General features: G+C 42.4%; 1 protein-coding gene across 1 annotated transcript in view; it reads left to right on the top strand.

Annotated features, from left to right (window-relative positions):
• The window catches only part of itpr1b (inositol 1,4,5-trisphosphate receptor, type 1b), a 490,770-nt gene that overhangs the window by 138,152 nt on the left and 331,214 nt on the right, over positions 1-21,404 (top strand). Inside the window, exons 5-11 of the mRNA XM_078543785.1 lie at positions 2,084-2,170; positions 6,319-6,477; positions 12,662-12,760; positions 14,243-14,326; positions 15,470-15,616; positions 17,240-17,344; positions 17,424-17,468. Coding sequence (XP_078399911.1) covers positions 2,084-2,170; positions 6,319-6,477; positions 12,662-12,760; positions 14,243-14,326; positions 15,470-15,616; positions 17,240-17,344; positions 17,424-17,468 — 726 coding nt within the window. The remainder of the gene's footprint in view (positions 1-2,083; positions 2,171-6,318; positions 6,478-12,661; positions 12,761-14,242; positions 14,327-15,469; positions 15,617-17,239; positions 17,345-17,423; positions 17,469-21,404) is intronic.

Here is a 21,404-nt window from a genome sequence, read left to right as displayed (position 1 = left end):
GGAAACTCCCGCACTTCTGAATCCAAAAGTAGTTCAAGCCCCAATCCAGAGACTTGAGCACTTGATCTAGATTGACACTTCTGTTCAATACCAAGTACTCGGCTGTCATCAGACGACACATTTTGATTAGCAAATCCCTCCTGTTGCGTGGATGGATGTAGAAGTTTGCATGTCACTAATAGAAAAGCGGAGGAGTTCTCCTGGTGCCCTGGCTAATATTTATCCTTCAACCAACATCACTAAAACTAAGCTCTGAAGAAGAGTCATATGAATTTGAAACGTTAAATCTGTTTCTGTCTGCAGATGCTGCCAGACCTGCTGAGTTTTTCCAGCATTTTCTGTTTCTATTAACACTAAAACTAAGATTATCTGGTCATTATCACATTGCTGTTTGTTAGACCACGCTGTGTGCAAGTTAGCTGTCTCCTGAAAAATGCAGCAGTGACTACATGTCACAAGTGCTTCATTGCATGTAATGCGCTTTGGGTGTCCTGAGCAATGAAAGGCTTAATAGAAATGCAAGGTTTGCTTTCTCTTCTCTTGCCTAATTAGTTCAGACACTGAAAGCTACCAGTTTTCCAAAGGTCACATGACTGCTGATTTTCAGTGAGAAGCGTTGAGTCTCCAGAGAGCAAACTTCAAACTATGTAAATGTTTCTTAGAGCTGGTCAGTTTAAAATAAAATAAAAAATCCTTTTCTTTTTGAAAAAAAACTGCACACAGAATAGTCAATTACACACACACACATCTCTAAAAGAAATGGAAACCATTAGTGCTCTGACTTTTTTTCAGCTTTTAAAAATTTTGACACTGCACAAACCAGAAGTTGTGTTTTGATGCAACTTCTCCACGATGTTCTTGCTGGATTTGAATGTTAATTCCTGCACTCAAGCCTTCCCCCAAATGTTGGCATCTGCCTTGTGTCAGCTGAGGCTCAGTGGGTCGCACTCGCACCTCTGAGTCAGAGGGTTATGAGTCAGAGGTCAGGGTTCATGTCCCAGTCCAGGGCTTGAATGCAAAAATCAAGGCTCACACTCAGTGCAATTCTGAGGGAACGCTGCACCGTTAGAGGTGTAGTCTTTCAGTTGAAATGTTAAACCAAGGCCTTGTCTTCCCTCTCAAGTTGGACATAAAAGAAGCCATGGCACTATTTTGAAGAGGAGCAGGAGAGCTATCCCTGGTGTCCTGACCAATATTTATTTCTCAATCAGTATCACAAAAACAGATTATCTGGTCATTATTACATTGTTGTTAGTGAACGTTTCCTGTGTGCAAATTGTTGCAATTTAGGAAACACGGCAGCCAGTGACATTGGCTACAAAGTGCTTTCAGACACCAGGCGGTCCTGATAGCTACTATATAAATGCAAGACCTTTTATTCGGAGGCCATTGTGCCATTGATGGCTTGTTTATGTGCAACTTGTTGCCCTTTGACTGAGTTACTCTCTGGATATGACACAGTTTTTATGGTGTGGGAAATGGTTACTGTACATTGGTTTGGGGTATCTTGACTCCACGAATATTGAACACTGGGTTTGAATACGTCTATTTCCCAAAATGAATGGTTGCTTCACATTGAAACTAAGTTTTGATATTTGCCTACCTAAATCTGGTTCTGACCACCCCGTGAAAATGCAGTGCACTATAATCATGTTTTAAAAAGCAAACTTTAAAACTGGATATAAGGAATGAATTTGCATTTACATCGAGCTTTGTGACCCCAGGACATTACACAGTGCTACAGTGCTATACTGCCAATGAAGTGCTTTTGAAGATTGGTCACTGTGGTAATGTTGGAAATGGAGCAGCTAATTTGTGCACAGCAAGCTCCCACAAGTGTTGATAACCAGATAATCTGTTTTAGAGTTGGTGGGTGAAGATTAAGTATTGGCCCAGGGCACAGAGGAGAGAGAATACTTGTGGTTAGGGCTAGATGAACCGAAGGACCTTCTGCCTGAAACTGTTGTTATGTGATGGGCTATTGTAACAGGCAAATCATTGTCTAGTGTGTAGAAGTAAAGTGTGCTGTTGTGCTAAATTGAAGACCAGAGATGGTACTGATGTTTCCAAACTCTCTCCACAGCACGCTTCAGACCTGGAAAAGAAGCAAAACGAATCTGAAAACAGGAAGCTACTTGGAACGATTATTCAATACGGCAATGTTATTCAGGCAAGTGTGGTACAGAATAACAATGTCAATCCTAATGCCTGATGGGTAAGGTTGCATTGTTTCGTGGGTGTAGCTTTTAAAATGGTAGTAATTTTGCAGACTATTTTACACATGATAGCTACATTTAAAGTAGTGGATTAAAGTGAGCAACATTGTGGGGATCTGAAACAAAATACCGGAAAAAACTGAAGGCTGCTCAAATTTGAAAGGGGAAAGGGGGAATACATCTGAAACATTAAAACTTTCAACAGAATCTGAAGTATCATGTGGGAATTGTTGAAGCTCAATTGGTGACTGTGTGCATTTTTATGAAAGTGTTTAATCAGCATTTAAGTCTGCATTTAGATGGCAGCTATAGTGATGGAGGGACATAATTTCACTTTGTCTCAAACCCGTCGTGTAAATGCCAAATTGGACTCTGCAGCAAATCACGATTCATACTGGGAATCGGGTACGACTCCTGACCCTGGATTTAAGCTGCAATGGGGCCACCAAGTGCAACTACTTTTCACCTGATACCACATTGTGTTGTAAATGCTGCCTAAAAAAAAAGGCTTGGCAAGGAATCCTTCGTCAGAAGTCACCCTAGAAAAGCCTCTTTATAGAGAGTTCCCTCAGAAGCATATAAATGATTGACTTGGTGTAAAGAACTTCCATGTATATGATGGAGCAGAGTAAAAAAGCTCTATTGCTCTCGCTATCTCATGCTCTTGGTTACTATCCCTGTCATATACCAGTCAGTCATTTATGTATACTTGAGTGAAATCTCTCTCACGCGTTACCCTCCTCTCATGCACCCCACCCCCTCGGCTCACTCCTATTTCCTTTATGACATTTTCACATTGTTACGACCAGTGAGCGAGGTCCCTTAATTGTTATGCTCTTGGGTGAGGGGGGATGAACTGGTCTCCCTTCTTATTTCATCCCCCTCAGTTGGTTGCAGCAAGGTTAATTTGATAAGGGCCCCTTCCCTTGGTGAGTACCTTTTCCTAGTCCAAATGTATGTATGTTTTAGAAGGAGCTAATTTAAAAAAAAATTCATTCACGGGTTGTGGGCTTCGCTGGCTGGACCAGCATTTATTGCCCATCCCTAGTTGCCCTAGAGGAGGTGGTGATGAGCTGCCTTCTTGAACAGCTGCAGTCCATCTGGTGTAGGTACATCACACTGCTGTTAGGAAGGGAATTCCAGGGTTTTGACCCAGCGACAGTGAAGGAACGGCGATATAGTTCCAATTCGGGATAGAGAGTGACTTGGAGGGGTGACCTGCTGCCCTTGCCCTTCTAGGTGGTAGTGGTCGTGGGTTAGAAAGGTGCTGTTGAAGGAGCCTTGGTGAATTCCTGCAATGCACCTTATAGATGGTATACTCTGCTGCTATTGTGTGTTGGTGATGGAGGGAGTGAATGTTTGTGGATGTGATGCCAATCAAGCGGACTGCTTTGTCCTGGACAATGTTCAGCTTCTTGAGTGTTGCAGGAGCTGCACTCATCCAGGTAAGTGGGGAATATTCCATCACATTTGTGACTTATGCCTTGTTGATGGTGGACAGGCTTTGGGGAGTCAGGAGGCGAGTTACTCATTGCACGATTCCTAGCCTCTGACCTGCCCTTGTAGCCACAGTATTTATATGGCTAGTCCAGTTCAGTTTCTGGTCAATGGTAACCCCTAGGATGATAGTAGTGGGGGATTCAGTGATGGTAATGCCATTGGACATCAGGTGGAGGTGGTTGGATTCTCTCTTGTTGGAGATGGTCAATGCCTGACACTTGTATGGTGCGAATGTTACTTGCCACTTGTCAGCCCAAGCTTGGATATTGTCCAGGTTTTGCTGCATTTGGACATGGACTGCTTCAGTATCTGAGGAGTCGTGAATGGTGCTGAACATTGTGCAATCATCAGCGAATATCACCACATGTCGGTTTGGAGATGATTTTTCTGCAGGTTAGCTGAAGGCATTGCCCTGTTTCTTTTTTGTGTGGCTTTGTTGATTTGCCCCCAGCAACCGAGTGAGAGGAGAGAGAAACTTTTACCTGCAAGCTGCAGGGATACATGGTTGTTGTTCTCCTGTGACCTTCACAGCGCACACACTAGCACCCCAGAACTAGAACACCCTGACCTGGTTTGCAGCTGGCTTTTTAACCTCTTTTTCTTGTCTGGAAGGGAATAAAACAAACATGCCTTTCGCTCAGAATCTGCTTCCTTTCAACTCAGGTTATGTCCACATTCTGAGACATACCTCAACAGGAGATGGTTTCTGCTGTGATGGTAATCAGTCTCCATTGTCACTGCAACCACAGGAGATTACAGTTCAGTTTTTTGTATTGCACCAATACCTTATAAGTGTCTGTCTGAAGTGGGCCTTGAAACTTTGTAAGGTGCTACATTCCAGGGCCCCTCTAGACTGGTTGGTCAAGTATAATCCACATAGGAATTTTCCGGAAAGAGGTTACTTTACAGTCTTGGCCAGCTTTTGCTTGTATGTCCTTCTTGAGAGACATGTGTCTTTTTAAAAAGTTCAATGTGCACATAAGTAATTGGGCTGATGGGAACAGGTTTGGACATGGCCCTGAAGTGAAGGACGTGAGGAGCGGGGTTGAAAGTTCCATTTGATTCCATGTTGAAAATGTCCTGCACTTAAATAGAAAATAAGTTTAAAGTCTAGGGTATGCTATAAAATTCAAAGTACTTCATCCTGGAGCTCATGTTTATAGATAACTTAAATATGGTAGGTGGCAATCAAAATGCATTCTCCTAAAATTAAATGCTTTAAATAGAAAATATATGAAACCTTTAAAATGTGTAACAGTATAGCACATATATTAAAACAGTTCCAAGTTTGGCTTCTAATTACATGCAGCATATTACACTTGGTTTGTCACAGCCATACAGGGCGATTGGTGCTAATAATTAATACACATCCTGAACAAGCAGACCTCTTGAAAAAAGTCAATTCTTTCTACACACAAAAAAGTTGAGCTCTGCTATTGTGGTTAGTGCGCTCTTGTATTGTTCAGGTCTATTTCAGAAAGAAGCGATTCTGTTAGCCTTTTCTTTTTATTTTAATGGATTGCTGACACTTGTCAGAAAGAGAGTAACTGGGTTTGTGTCATGTGCAGAAGTTGCGATTTTAGTTTTGCCACCCCTCATCGACACTGAAACAAGAGAAAGCCATTCAGCCCTTCCAACCTGCTCTGCCATTTGATCCGGTCATAGGTGATCTGTAGCACCGCTCCATTTACCCACCTTTTTGACGTTCTCATGGTATCCTTGGACAACAAAAATCTGTCCATCTCAATCTTGAAAGCTCCAATTGTCTAAGCGTCGACAGCCTATGACCAGGTCTCTGCAGGCCAAGCACCCATGCTGTTGGCCTCTGTGTGCTGACCAGTCTCCAGCCTGCACAAGGAATACCTTGGCCAGACGCCATCATTTGACATCTACGTTTGCTTCCTCTGGTACCTTGAACTGCAATTTTAATACATCAGAGGCACATGCTTATTCTGATTCACGTGGCAATGCTGCTGTTGTCAGCACTGTGGCAGTGGAGCATTAAATGTAATCACCATAGTGATGTGGAATTGGTTTCAAAAATGTACATTTGGAGAACATACGAGGAGCAGGAGTAGGCCACTCGGCCCCTAGCACCTGCTCTGCCATTCAATAAGATCATGTCTGATCTGCTTGTAACCTTAACTCCTCATTCCTGCCTACCCCCAATAGCCTTTCACCGCCTGCCCCCCCACCCAGCTTATCAAGAATCTATCTACCTCTGCCTTAAAAAAATATTCAAAGATCCTGCTTCTATTGCCTTTTGAGGAAGAGTTCCAAAGGCACCCAATCCTCAGAGAAAATTTCCCCTCCCCTCTATCCTAAATAGACGACCCTTTATTTTTAAACATTGTCCCCTTGTACTAGATTTGTCCACAAGAGGAAACATCCTTTCCACGTTGACCCTGTCAACACCCCATCAGGATCTTATTTTTCTTATAAGCCTAACTTCCTTCCCCCTTTCCAAAGTGCACACTGATTTGGAGCGACATCATGTTACACTGTTTTGCATCAATATATTTATTATGTGTGTGTGTGTGTAGGTAGATGTCTACATGCGCACATTACCCCTGGTGACTAACATGATCTCATGACTCTGTAGCTGCTGCATCTGAAAAGCAATAAATACCTGACTGTAAACAAGAGACTGCCAGCACTGTTGGAGAAGAATGCCATGAGGGTCACACTGGATGCTGCTGGCAATGAAGGCTCCTGGTTTTACATACAACCATTCTACAAGCTGCGGTCCATAGGTGACAGTGTAAGTGAAGTAAGACTTGGGTTACTTGGGGTGGAATGGCGAATGACACTGGGTTAAACCACTAAGGAATAAGATGATTTTGACAAAAGCAACTTATTGATATAGCAACTTTAATGTAATGAAGCATCCCAAGGGACTTCACAGGACAAACAGGTATGACCAAGTATGACACTGAGCCACATAAGGAGATATTAGGTCAGATGACCTAAAGTTTGGTCAAAGGAGTAGGTTTTAAGGAATGTCTTAAAGGGACAAAGAGAGGTAGAGAATATGAGAGGTTTACGGAGGGAATTCCAGGGCTTGGGGCCAAGACATCTCAAGGCAACACCGCCAGTGCTGGAGTGATTAAAATCAGCAATGCAGAAGAGGCCAGAATTAGAGGAGCACAGGTATCTCGGAGGGTTGTAGGGCTGCAAGAGATTGCAGAGGCAGGGAGGAGTGAGGTCATGCGGAGATTTGAAAACCAGGATGAGAATTTTTAAGCCAAGATGTTGTTTGACTAGGAGACGATGCAGGTCGACGGTTATAGGGGTACAGACTTGCTCAGAATTAAGACACAAGCAGCAGAGATTTGGATGTCCTCAAGTTTATGGAGCCTATAATGTGGGAGACCAGTCAGGAAAGTATTGGAATAGTTGAGTCTAGAGGTAATCAAGGCATGGATGAGAGTTTCAGCAATTGGGCTGAGCTGAGATGAGGTGAAGTCGGGTGACGTTACGAAGGTTAAAATGGGTGGCTGTAGTGATGGCACTAATATGAGATTGGGAAGCTCATCTCTGGATCAAATGTGACACCAAGGTTGTGAACAGTCTGGTTTAATCTCAGACTGTTTCCAGGGAGAGGGATGGAGTCGGTAGCTGGAGAAATGTGTTGGGAGCAGGGATTGAAAGCAATGGCTTCAGTCTTTCCAATATTTAATTGGAAGAAATGTTTGCACAAGCAGTACTGGATGCCAGACAAGCAGTCTAATAATTTAGCAACAGTGGAAGAGTCAGGAGGGGTGGGTGGTGAGGTAGGACAGGGCAGCACGTAGATGAGAAATAGGAGCGGATGTAGGAACAATTATGCAATGTGGAGACATTTCTGTTGTCTGCTCATGACATTGCTACAATCTTTTGAATTCATTTTTGGGATCTGAGTGTCACTAGAACAGCCAGCATTTATTGTCCATCCATAGTTGACTTTGAGAAAGTATTGGTGATTGGTAAGATAGTAACCCTCATTCAGAGTAAGGGCAAAGACAGAGTGATGGTCAGAGCTTGAGCTGAAACAAAACACTGAGAAAGAAGCTCAAAGGTAATGTCAGTGCCACAGATGGAATGGATGGATGGTGGATAACAGCGAAATGTTACTTTATTAATTTGTTTGAATAAGTTGTTCATTTTTTATTGATGCTAGTTTTCCATTGTGTTTTAGACTAAACAAATTTCCAGCGCCTTTAGTTAACTGTTTATAATTTTAGTTTCTCAGTCTTTCAAAGGTCAATTTCTTGGAGCTGTAGGTCAGTGTTTTGAGCATCAGTTCCTTAGATTTTTGAAATGCAGTGCCAAGTAGTTAATATTCAGGGTCTCAATGGTTTAGAGGTCAGTGGCTTGACTACGACGGCAGATTAGCGGGCACCCACTGCATGTGCATCCTGTTCCATGTGGGAACTCCAGGGCACTTTGTGTGTGCAACAACTGCTGCCAGTTGTTCGAGCCCAAGCTCCTGGTTTCAGAGTCAGAGGAGTGGCTGGGATCACTGCAGATAGCCTGAGAGTTTCTCTAAATATCAGTTCCAGGAGGTGGTCATCCCACAGCTACAGAGAGTGCAAGAGATGAGGAGATGGGTGTCCACTAGACACAGTAGGAGGAAGACACAGGTAATGCAGGAATCCCCCAAGCCAGTGTTACTCATTGATCAGTTCTCAGTTTGGAATATGGGGAGCGTGATGTCTCCTTTGGACGAATGCAGAAGGTTGGCACCACCAGAGATGTGCTTGCACTTAGAAGAAAAAGTTAAACTGCTATAATCATAGGAAATTCAATAGTTAGGGGCAGAAGCTAGAAAGAAGATTTTTTTTTAAAAAGTAGACCTTAAAAGTCATAACCTGAGGACAAGCCCCAGTGACATGTGAGCATAGAAGCAGTAAGATAGTGCAAGTAAATGTGTGGCTGGCAAAATGGACCAGGAGAGAGGGTTTCATATTCTTGTGGAATTGGGAATGACTCTGGGGGGAGAGGGCACCTGTACAAAATGGTTGCACTGAACTGGTACCAGTGCTCTCACTGAGAGATTAACTAGTATCGGGGTTAAAACTAATTTGGCAGAGAGGGGGAAACCAAAAATATCTATGCCCCTCATAATTTTATACACCTCAATCACGTCTCCCCTCAACCTCCTCTGCTCCAGGGAAAATAACCCCAGCCTATCCAATCTCTCCTCATAACTAAAACTCTCCAGCCCAGGCAACATCCTGGTAAATCTCTTCTGCACTCTCTCTAGTGCAATCACATCCTTCCTATAATGTGGATTCTAGAACTGCACGCAATACTCCAGCTGTGGCCTAACCAGCGTTTTATCTAGTTCCAGCATAACCTGAATTACCTGGAAAAACTCAGCAGGTCTGGCAGCATCGGCGGAGAAGAAAAGAGTTGACGTTTCGAGTCCTCATGACCCGTCATGAGGACTTGAAACGTCAACTCTTTTCTTCTCCGCCGATGCTGCCAGACCTGCTGAGTTTTTCCAGGTAATTCTGTTTTTGTTTTGGATTTCCAACATCCGCAGTTTTTTGTTTTTATCCAACATTACCTCCCTGATCTTATACCGTATGCCTTGGCTAATAAAAGCAAGTATCCCATATGCCTTCTTAACCACCTTATCTACCTGCCCCGTTACCTTAAGGGACCGGTGGATGTGCAGACCAAGGTCCCTCTGATCCTCGGTACTTCCAAGGGCCCTACCATTCATTGTGCATTCCCGTGCCTTGTTTGCACTGCTGAAGTGCATCACATCACACTTACCTGAATTAAATTCAATTTGCCATTGATCAGCCCATCTGACCAGCCTGTCTTTATCCTCCTGTAATCTAAGGCTATTCTCCTCGCTATTTACCACCCCACCAATTTTCGTGTCATCCGCAAACTTACTGATCAATACTTATTGAGTATTGTGGACAATTCTGGGTACCACACTTAAGTCAAGATGCAGAAGCGTTGGGATACAAAGGTATTATAACGGGTGTTACCAAGGATGAGGGACTTCTTTTGGAAAAGACCATAAATAAGACCATAAGACATAGGAGCAGAAATTAGGCCATTCGGCCCATCGAGTCTGCTCCGCCATTCAATCATGGCTGATAGGTTTCTCAACCCCATTCTCCTGCCTTCTCCCCATAACCTTTGATTCCCTTACCAATCAAGACCTATCTATCTCAGTCTTAAATACACTCAATGACCTGGCCTCCACAGCCTTCTGTGGCAATGAATTCCATAGATTCACCACTCTCTGGCTAAAGAAGTTTCTCCTCATCTCTGTTCTAAAAGGTCTTCCCTTTACTCTGAGGCTATGCCTTCAGGTCCTAGTCTCTCCCCAATGGTAGAAACATCTTCCCCACGTCCACTCTATCCAGGCCTTTCAGTATTCTGTAAGTTTCAATCAGATCCCCCTTCATCCTTCTAAACTCCATCGAGTATAGACCCAGAGTCCTCAAACGTTTCTCATATGTTAAGCCTTTAGTTCCTGGGATCGTTCTCATGAACCTCCTCTGGACCCTCTCCAGGGCCAGCACATCCTTCCTGAGATACGGGGCCCAAAATTGCTCACAATATTCTAAATGTGGTCTGACCAGAGCCTTATAAAGCCTCAGCAGCACATCCCTGCTTTTATATTCTAGTCCTCTCGAAATAAATGCCAACATTGCATTTGCCTTCCTAACTACCGACTCAACCTGCAAGTTAACCTTAAGAGAATCCTGGACTAGGACTCCCAAGTCCCTTTGCACTCCAGATTTCTGAATTCACTCCCCATTTAGAAAATAGTCTATGCCTCTATTCTTCCTACCAAAGTGCATGACCTCACACTTCCCCACGTTCTATTCCATCTGCCACTTCTTTGCCCATTCTCCTAATCTGTCCATATACTTCTGCAGCCTCCCTGCCTCCTCAATACTACCTGTCCCTCCACCTATCTTTGTATCATCTGCAAACTTAGCCAGAATGCCCTCAGTTCCTTCATCTAGATCATTAATGTATAAAGTGAAAAGTTGTGGTCCCAACACTGACCCCTGCGGAACTCCACTAGTCACCGGCCACCATCCTGAGAAGGACCCCCTATCCCCTCTCTCTGCCTCCTGCCAGACAGCCAATCTTCTATTCATGCTAGTACCTTGCCTCTAATACCATGGGCTCTTATCTTACTGAGCAGCCTCCTGTGCGGCACCTTGTCAAAGGCCTTCTGGAAGTCCAAGTAGATAACATCCATTGGCTCTCCTTTGTCTAACCTACTTGTTACCTCCTCAAAGAATTCTAACAGATTTGTCAGGCATAACCTCCCCTTGATGAAACCATGCTGACTTTGCCCTATTTTACCATGCACTCCCAAGTATTCTGAAATCTCATCCTTAATAATGGACTCTAAAATCTTACCAATGACTGAGGTCAGGCTAATCGGCTTGTAATTTCCCAACTTTTGCCTCACTCCTTTCTTAAACAGGGGCGTTACATTAGCGATTTTCCAGTCCTCTGGGACCCTCCCTGACTCCAGTGATTCCTGAAAGATCGCCACTAACGCCTCCACTATCTCTTCAGCTATCTCCTGGGGTGTAATCCACCTGGTCCAGGTTATTTATCCACCTTCAGACCTTTCAGTTTTCCTAGCACCACCTCCTTGGTAATGGCCACCATACCCACCTCTGCCCCCCCCCGACTCTCTTGAACTTTGGGGATGTTACTCGTGTCTTCCACCGTGAAGACTGATGCAAAGTACCTATTCAGTTCCTCCGCCATTTCTTTATTCCCCACTACTACTTCTCCAGCATCATTTTCCAGCAGCCCAATGTCGACTTTTGCCTCTCTCTTACCCTTTATATATCTAAAAACACTCTTTTAATCATCTTTTATATTACTGGCTAGTTTACCCTCATATTTAATCTTCTCCCTCCTTATTTCTTTTTTAGTTGTCCTCTGTTGGTCTTTGTAGGCTTCCCAATCCCCTGGTTTCCCACTGCTCTTCGCTGCATTGTATGCTTTCTCTTTAGCTTTGAAGTTAGGACTGCTGTCCTTGCGATAGAGAAGGTTGAATGGTCACCTTGTCATTTTCAGGATGATGAGAGGTTTTGATGGAATAAATGGAGAAAATGCATTCCCTCTGACGAGTGGGACAGTAACTAAAAGTCATAGATTCAAAATCATTGGCAAAAGACCTGAAGGGAGATGAGATTTATTTTCACTGAGTAATATCTAAAAGGATGGTGAAAGCTGAGTCCATAAATAATTTAAAAGGGAGTTGGAGTTGAAGATGAGGAATGTTCAGGGTTTTGCATGAAAAGTGGGGCTGCTCTTTCAAATAGCCAGCTGATGGGCCCAGCTAGTCAAATGGCTGCCTCCTGTGCTGTAATTTTTATGGAACCTATAAACTATATTTCAACCAGTCGTGAGATCCTCTGCTTGCTCTCTTCCCCTCCCAACTCAAATGGTCAGTTCAGGAAGTTTCTGGGTTAGATTCCTCATCTAGCTGATCACTCTCTGGGCATTATCGTGATAAGTGTGCAACACTTATCCTGAGTGCCCTTTATAAAAGGAGTTCTCACTCCTGATTGATGTCAGTAGCCCTTGTGCCTTTATGGGAGAAGAGGGTCATGCTTAGTTGTCAAGTTGCCATTTCCAATAGCCTATCAACACACTAACATCTCACCATGAATAATGGCCACTTGGACAAAGTGACACAGGGCAATGAACTCTTGAGAACTGTATTCAAACAAGGGGTTAACATCTACAGGGGCGGAGAGGAGAAAATGGGCAAATTGAAATATAAACCAGACTTGAGATTCAGCAGCAACATGTAAATCAGTTATCTCTTTTTGATATGGTGATCTAGTTGTGTGTCTGAAGAGCCTGATTTAAGCTTTATTATTTAATAACGTAAGTGCTGTGGAGCAATGAGAGAAACATGTATTCAGTGCCTTAAATGGTCTTTAATTCTTAAGGTTGTGATTGGAGACAAAGTGGTGTTGAACCCAGTCAATGCCGGACAGCCGCTTCATGCCAGCAATTGTGAATTGGTCGACAATCCTGGATGTAAAGAGGTCAGAAAATAACTTTTCCTTTTATATAGTGGTTTATCACGACAAAATACTTTGCTTACAGCGCATTACTTTTCAAGTCTGTTACGTATGCAAATATGTTGGGTATTTTGTGCTGAGCATGATGCAACAAATAGTCAGGAGGTAAATGGACAGTTCATGTGTTTAATGATGCAGATTAAGGGAGGAATTTATTCCTGGATGCCCTGGACTACTGTTCGCACGATGCTTAATCTCCACTCAAATCACCAGAATGACAGGATGATTTAATGCATTATTCAAAGAAAGGCAACTCTGATGTACCGCAGCATCGGTACTGCACTGGAATGTCGACTGAGATTATATGCTGAAGCCCTGGAGTGGGGAATGAGCCTCCAACCTTCTGACTTGTGCATTAAGACTGCTACTAATTGAGCCAAGCAGACACTAATGGTACAGTTTGAAGTGCTTTAACGTCAGATACGGTGCTGACAGCTAATTCTTTCATCAGCTGCACTGAAGTGTAGATGAACTGATCTATGCTGCTGCACCATGTTCAGGAAATGTCTCTGTATTCCCAATGTATGTGGCTCTGTATGTGAATGGCTTGGTTGGAGTAAAATTAACTGAGCTGAGTGGTTAATGGAGATTGATGGTGTGAGATTCTGCACCCATTACAGTTTTAATACTTTTACAGTTCTGCCTTGAACTTCTGCAATTGATGCCATGAAGCCAAACTGCAGTTAGCATTGGAAGAGATTCATGCAGCACTAATGGAGCTTGCCTTCCATTGAATATTAATGAATAAAAACATGTGGCTGGCCACGCAATAGCAATAAAGTCTGCTTTATTGGTCCATTCTTCCATCGTCACTCGGAGGCAAACATAAAATGTTCTTCGGGCATTTTTAAGATACTGAGAAGCGTTCTATTTTCAGAGATGTACTTTAGGGTTACAAAGCTGATGCTGACTTTTCACCAGCTCTACCACAAATAGATTATCACCAGTAACCTCCATGGAAATTCTCCTGATTGTCAGAACTTCAGACTTTTGTCGGAAACACACTTGTGCTGTTTCTTTGTGGCTTTCACTGGTTATGGCAGGAGTTCAGGAGAACACCCACAAAAATCACTATTTATGCCTTCAACAGCCCACATCACTTACACTTAAAATATAAGATTTCCATTTTGGCTAAATTCTCTGATGAGAATTTAAAGGCTAATTGGGAGAAACAATGGTGTACCCTATATTAGTGTGACTCTTATTAAACGTGAATGTTTAAAATTTCCAAAACCCCTAGAGTGTTCAATACTCAGACAATCTCACTTGTTCCACCAACAAAGACTTGTATATTGACCATTAGTGACTTTTCTAACAATCTTATGGTATTTCAAAATAGTTTTTTGCAGGTACTCATCAAATATACTCCATTTTATTGACGTTATGACAAAACTCATTTTGGCCTGTTTCTTTAATCAAGATGATTTTATGTGCTGTTTATTCCAGGTTAACTCTGTGAATTGCAACACTAGTTGGAAGATTGTTCTTTTCATGAAATGGAGTGATAATAAGGAAGACATTTTGAAAGGGGTGAGATGATTTTCAGTGCTTACAATGTGTTTGGAATTGATCAAAAGCATTCATGCTGTGCATTTTCAAAAGCTTTGAGGATTGCCTGGATTAATTTTTCCCTTCTCGCCTGAAAGGCAGGCTTGTCCTAGTGTTTAGTTCCTCAGGTACTAGCGGCTGTCCAGCATGTTGCTCAAGTGGCCATATTTCGTGTGCTGTCCCTGATGATGCAGTTTGACAAAGTGCTTTGGCACAGCGGTATTGCAGCCAAACCTGACCCTTCCCCACCATTTGGGCTCTCTTTCCAGTAGTGGTTTCTAAATAGGTGAGCAGGAGCACTGGTAGCTAATTTTTTTGTCATGAAGCTGGGCACTAGTGTTGATTATATAATGCCTATCAGAAGACCCTTCCCAAAAAACGGTAGAGGAAGGGTCATTGAATATTTTTAAGGCAGAGGTAAATAACTCTTGATACCGCCCCCCTCTGTTGGTGAAGAACCTATCGGGGACAGGAGGGATGTGGAATTTAGACCACAATCTGATCAGCCATGATCTTATTGAATGGTGGAGCCGGCTCGAGGGCCAAATGGCCTACTCCTGCTCCTAATTTGTATCTAAGTCCTTGTGAAGTGTAATCAATGTTGTCATTGTAAGAACACAGCAGCCAAATTGCACACAGCAAGACCCCATGGGCAGCAATGAGAAAAGATGATTTTTATTTGCAGTGCTGCTGAGGGTCAGTAAGAGGATATTCCCGCTCTTTTTTTTTGAAGTAGTGTCATCGGGTCTTTTGTCTACTTGAGAGCCCAGGCAGTTTAACATCTCCTTCCATGAAATGGCACTTTGCACAATGCAACATTCTCTTAACTACTTCACCAGTAATAAGGCTAGGTTTTGTGCTCAAGCCTCTGGAGTGGGATTTGAACTCATGACTCCTGACTCATGGGCTAGAATACAATCCATGGAGCTATGGCTTACTCCCTAATACAGGTTTCCCCAGTCCTTACGACTCAGTATCACAATGCCGAGTGTATTTGCTGTCCGATGAGTCCCCTAAAAGATACGACCTCTGGTTAAGAATATCTCATGTCAGTCTCCTGTGCAACAACTAAGGGCACAAACTGGCAAGATATTAATGGTAATAATTTTCTTTTCTCTCATGAAGGGTGATGTGGTGAGACTGTTTCATGCAGAACAGGAGAAGTTTCTGACCTGTGATGAATATCGGAAAAAGCAGTATGTATTCCTCCGAACCACTGGTCGGCAGTCTGCTACATCAGCAACCAGCTCCAAAGCCTTGTGGGAGGTTGAGGTACGCCCCTTTGTACAAGAACTAAACTCGTAGTTTTAGAAAGATGGTATTTGCATCTGAAAAATATCCTCATGGGATTGAAAAATGTGACATTGTCTATGGCTTGTGCTTTCTTCGGTCAGATTTGGCATTCATGAATCAGCTAAATGTGTTTACAGTACAAAATCCAGCTCCCATATCCTAGCAAGAGAATTGCTAGCCTGTGAAAAGCTGAAGGATCGAGTTTTTCTGGTTCACAGTTCTCGGCCTCTTTGCACATTGGCGCTCAGTGTAGATCCAACAAAAAAAAACTAATTTATATAGCATCATTCTCATCCTTGCTGTCGTAAAGTTCTTCACGACCAATTACTTATATTTGAAGTGTCGTCATTGTTATGATGTAGGGATATGTACTGTTTTGGCTTCTTGTACATTATTGTAGTTGGACAGAGCTTCCCCATAACCTTGTTTCATGGGCTGCAGCTTAAAATAAATGTACTGAACATCCTGTCAAGCATCTGTTTGGAAGTTTAATCCACATGTAAATAGGAATTGCCACAATTTTTATAATTGAATGCAATCTAGTGTTTAGTTCAACTGATTTTCTTTGAGTACAGCCACATCTTAGCTTTACAACCATGAAATATTATGTTACCTACTGGGGTGAAGTAGGGGTCTGGTTATGCCTACATGGCATTAATGTCTTGTCAGTTACATTAAGATTTGTTCATGTCATATCAGTCATACTGTTAAGGTTAAGATTTACAGGTGATGGGTTTTAATTGTCTTTGAGCACAAAGGTGATAGCTGGGAAACTGGGTTGAGTGGGAGGAGAGCTGTGAGACTGAATAAAGTCAATAAACTCACTCAATAAAGAAAAGCTCTGTCTTGGTTTCGGCTTCACCAACCGGTTTGGATCCTATTAACACATAGCGAGTTAATGCTGCTGCGGCCTTGGATGAAACAACTGCTGTGATGGTCTGACAAATCTCATCTGGTGAACTTTCAACACAGTTAAAGCTCACAATACTGAATTGTGAAGTGCCATTTCTGATTAATTGGCTGTTTAAAATAGTCTGGCGAATGGACATAAACATACGATATTGAAAGCAAGGCAAAAAAAAATGAAAGTCTCTCGCTTCAAATGATCTCAGTTTGTAAATCTTCCTGCTTACACCAGTGTCAGAGAGGGGCTGTTGAATATTTTCACTGTTTTTAAAAACTCTAAAGTGAAAAAGGAGAAGAAACACAGTGAGGTTGCCTGTATCTTTCCTGTCTGCGCTATCCTGGTCCATTACAAAATAGCTACGTTATTTGTCGACCTTGATATCAGGTTCTTGAATTTAGGGAAGTGTGAAATTTTACAGAAATATTAAAATGCTTCAGAAAGAACTTGCATTTACATAGTACCTTTCATAACCTCAGGTTGTCCCAAAGTGCTTGGCTGCCAAAGAAGCACTTTTGAAGTGTAGTGGCTGTTATCATGTACTTCTGAATACCTTTCGGAAACACAAGGCCAACTGCACCCAAATGGAACTGGGAACGTGATCTGATCTTCCTGTGTTTGCTTTGTAAGGGTGTAAGTGAAGGAGTGCAAAAGAGATGGACAAGAATCAAGTCCTATGTGTCTTTATTGCTTTGCAGGTAGTTCAACATGACCCCTGTCGTGGGGGAGCTGGACACTGGAATAGCCTCTTCCGGTTCAAACACTTGGCCACTGGAAACTACTTGGCTGCTGAGGTTGGCGATGTGAGTGTTTCTTTTATTTCACTGTTGTCCTTCTGTGTAGCTTTCCACAGTACCTGATGCTATGTCATGTGTTTTCCAGGCCAACCCAGATTACCAAGAAGATTGTCAAGAATCCCGGTCATCGGTAGGTGATTTTCAGCATAACAAAGTGGCAAGAGTTTGTGGCTTTCTAGTGATGCAGTTCTTTGAGTGGTGTGTCTGCAAATATTTAAAATTAACAACCTAATTGTTCGTGTAGTGCTCTTTATTGCCCTGCTTATTTCCCCATCCTATTAGAGGTATTAGTTTTAAAGCTATTTACAAAGTTTTCAATTAATTTTTATCATCACAAACAACCAGCAGAATTCAAACTGTGATCATTATGGTGTGGAATTACAAGATTCCTGGTTTTATTTCATTTTTTCCCTCAAAAAAGATAGCCTGCACTGAAACAGAATCTGACTTTCCCTATTTGGATTCAAAATAAGACCGTCGGAATTGCTGGATCCGAAAGATTGAGATCCCTCTTGTTTTACCATCCTGGTAGTCCAGTGATAGAATGATGGAGTTACTAACTAAACATTGCAATCAATCTCCATTCATTAGTCCACAACAGACCCAGACATAAGGAAACTCCCCCACCCTTAACTAGGGTGGAGCGTTAGGAACCATAGATCCAAAGTCACCTGCTGTTGCCAAGTATGCTACGCTTGGCATGTCATGTCTCAAATTACACATGTACTACCTCCCAAAATGTTGTTTCCTGAAAGAAATCCAACTTTCAAAAATGGAAGGTCACAAGTGATTGTTAATAGGAAAAAGGCCTGTGTTTGGAAATCAGCTACTGTGGAGATTTTTTTAAAAAAATTATAACGCTTTGGGAAATAAAAAGAAAGTGCTTGCATTTATGTAAGCACCTTTCACAACCTCAGGGTGCCCCAAAGTGCTTCCATTACCAAGGATGTACTCTTAAGTGAAGTCATTGATAGATCTGAATGAAAAGTAAAATGTAAGTTGTGATGGATGAAGTGTGATTGCTATTTGTCAGCACATACTTATACTTACAACTGGGGACAGAGAGAGCATGGCCTGAGTTGGATTAACTCTATATACAATAAATGCAGGCCTTGCATGTGCTAAATCTTAACTTTGAAGAATTTCATCTCACATTAAATAGACAAAGAGCTTGTTGACAGTGGCCACAAGTGATTCAGACTTAATTTTCTAGCTTAGTTAGACAGCCAGATCAGTTGTACAGATTATTGTAGTCTTTTAGCACCTTGCTGTGCCCTTTAACATCTGTATTATTTCCACTGTAAGTAAATCTAACTAAAGTTTTTTTTTATCCTATACAAATTGCTTTCAGAGGTGATGGAATTCAGGTGGGGCATTCCATACCTTCTCCAGAAAGCAATTTTCCAGGATTGGGAGCCAAGTATTAACCATGGGCACACTAGACTATACGTGGCAATGAATAAAGATGCCACTTTCAGTTCCTTATGTTTAGACTGGGTATATGAAAATTGCCGTAAACACCAGAGCAAGTAATGAGAGAATCAACAAGAACTTACATTTGTACTGTCCCTTTAGAAAGATGTTCTTTAGCAGTGATGTGATTTTTAAAAAACGACAAAACCAAAGAGGAGGCTGTTAGGAGGAACCACTAAGTACTTGGTCAGAGAGGTGGATTTTAAGCAAGACTTTTAAAGGCTGAAAGAGAGGTGGATGGGCTTGGGGTGGGAACACTAGGGAACAGTAACTAGGTGGCTGAAGGCATAGTCTTTTGTCTATCGGTGACCTTTATTTAATGTGAGATGAACTCCTTCAAAGTTAAGATTTATCACATGTACCAAGCCCTGCATTTTTTGTATATAGAATGAATCATTCAGGCCATGCTCACATTGTCCCCAGTTGTAAGTGGAGTAAAAGGCACAAGAGGGATGCAGAAGAAGCCAGAGTTAGACCAAGGGATGGATTACAAAATATAGATATGTCTCAAGTTCTTTTTGTCTTCATTTAGAGGGAGGATTGTTGGTCTGGACCTTGGGAGTAGAGGGACTATTTGAGATGGAGAACTCATGGGATTTAATGTGGATTGGAGAATTTATATGGAGCGAAAGGATTTCTGAAGGATAGGGCAGCAGTGAGATTACAGGAGAAGGTAAGGTGAGTTGTGATGGAGATTGAAGTCGTCAATGATGGGCCATCTCTCGACAGAGCCTGAGTGAGGATATCTTGGTGAGAAATTTGGGATGAGTTTGGGGCAGACATGCTAGACAACATAGACTCCTTGAGAGAGGTGAGAAGTGTTGAATGTAGAGAGATGCTTGAAGGAATAGAAGTTAGCACAGGGGTAGGGGAGAGACCAAGGTGAGATTAGGTGATGTGGGCAGATAGTAAAAAGCATAGTCAGATGGGGAAGCTTCATTTAATGGCCAAGGTGTTGCCACTAGTCAGCTAAGATTCAATCAAAACCTTCATTGACCATAATCATGCATGGTCACGACTTTGCTCACAAGACGATGGGCATTCTGGGGGAAAATGAGAGAGTTGATAATTGTTGATTTGCTGCCAAAGTTCGAGGGGATAGTGGGGCAGAAAGGTTGGTGGGATTAATTCCAGTGGGCATGCTTTGTGGGCAGATCAGTGATGCCTTCATTGAGAGACTGCAAAGAGAGGCACAGGTGGTAGCTGTGAACTTAGCAAGAAATAGCTGTTTGAACCTGGAATGGTGACAGAAAATTATGAAAGCAGAGGTGTAGGGATGGAGGATGGACTGTTAATGGCCCGTTAATTGCATTATCAAGGTTAAAGGCACACAGGTGAAGGGCATTGATTGATTAAGCACTTTGAGCACATGTAAAGAAAGACTGATGCCTTTTGATGTTGGCATCATGGTAATGTCACGCTGGACTCATTATCTAGAGGCCTGGGCTAATGCTTTGGGGACACGTCACTGGATGGGTAATCCAGAGGCCAGGGATAATGTTTGGGGACGCAGGTTCAAATCCCACTTTGATAGCTGCTGTAATTTAAATTTAGGGGCTGGAGTGCATCATTACCCCTTCGTAATGAAATTCTAATTTGATAAGTTTAGTTTGATGTTTTTGTTTTTGTTACAGTAAAGGTGTAGTACCCCTTTAAAAGGGATTGATCATTTGATTATTTGTTTATTTGCTCATTTGATTTTCAAAAGAGTACAAAGAAAGACTACTGGGACATGGTGTCAGGTAGGAGGCACCCCTACTCCCCTCCTTTCATGCCCAAGGTGCAAAATGACTATTTTGTGTTGTTACAACCAGCCCCGGTTGAGGTTCTCCCAATTTATGATCCTGGACGAGGTACCCCAAATTGCTATGCTCCCGGGTGAGGAGGGATGAACTGACTCCTTTTCTTTATTCAACCCCCTTGGTTGGTCGCAACAAGGTTAATTTAAAAAGTATCCCTTCCCTCGTGAATACCTTTTCCCACTCCAAATGTATTTATTTTAAAAGGAGCAATTTAACCAGGCTGACTGGAGTGAAAGAATGAGTTTATTAGTCACTAAACACGAAAAAAAATAAGAACGCAACACACATACACACAAATTATAAATGAGAAATTGAGTTCAAAAATAAAAGTTAAAGAAATACAAATCAGTCCTTTGGCTTGTCTGTGAGGAGTAGATGGTAAAATGTTGCAGTCGTTAAGTTGGTGCAATTCCGGTATCGCTGACTTTGGCAGTTGAGCAGTTGGTTTGGCGATTCTTGGTTCTGCATGTTAGTTGAAAGGAGTTGTCTTGTTTCCTTTTTGACTGTGGCTTTGCTGACTTGTGACTTGCTTCCAGCAGTCCGAGAGAGACTTTTTTTTAACCTGCAAGCGCAGAGTTGCCCAGTTGGTGTCCTTCAGCTGTGACCTTCATAGCACATGCACACCAGAATAGAACACCAGACTAGCACACACAATTAGGGTTGATGTTGGCTTTTTTAAACCCCTTTCCTTGTGAATCCCTGGAATGGAAAAAAAAACATGTCTATCACCCAGATCTGTTTTCTTTTCAACTCCGTTCATGTTCACAGTCTGGGATATAACTCAACAGGAG

This window comes from Cetorhinus maximus, chromosome 6 (assembly GCF_964194155.1).
Source record: "Cetorhinus maximus chromosome 6, sCetMax3.hap1.1, whole genome shotgun sequence".
Taxonomy (NCBI): Eukaryota; Metazoa; Chordata; class Chondrichthyes; order Lamniformes; family Cetorhinidae; genus Cetorhinus; species Cetorhinus maximus.
This window is presented reverse-complemented; position numbering and strand designations above follow the sequence as displayed.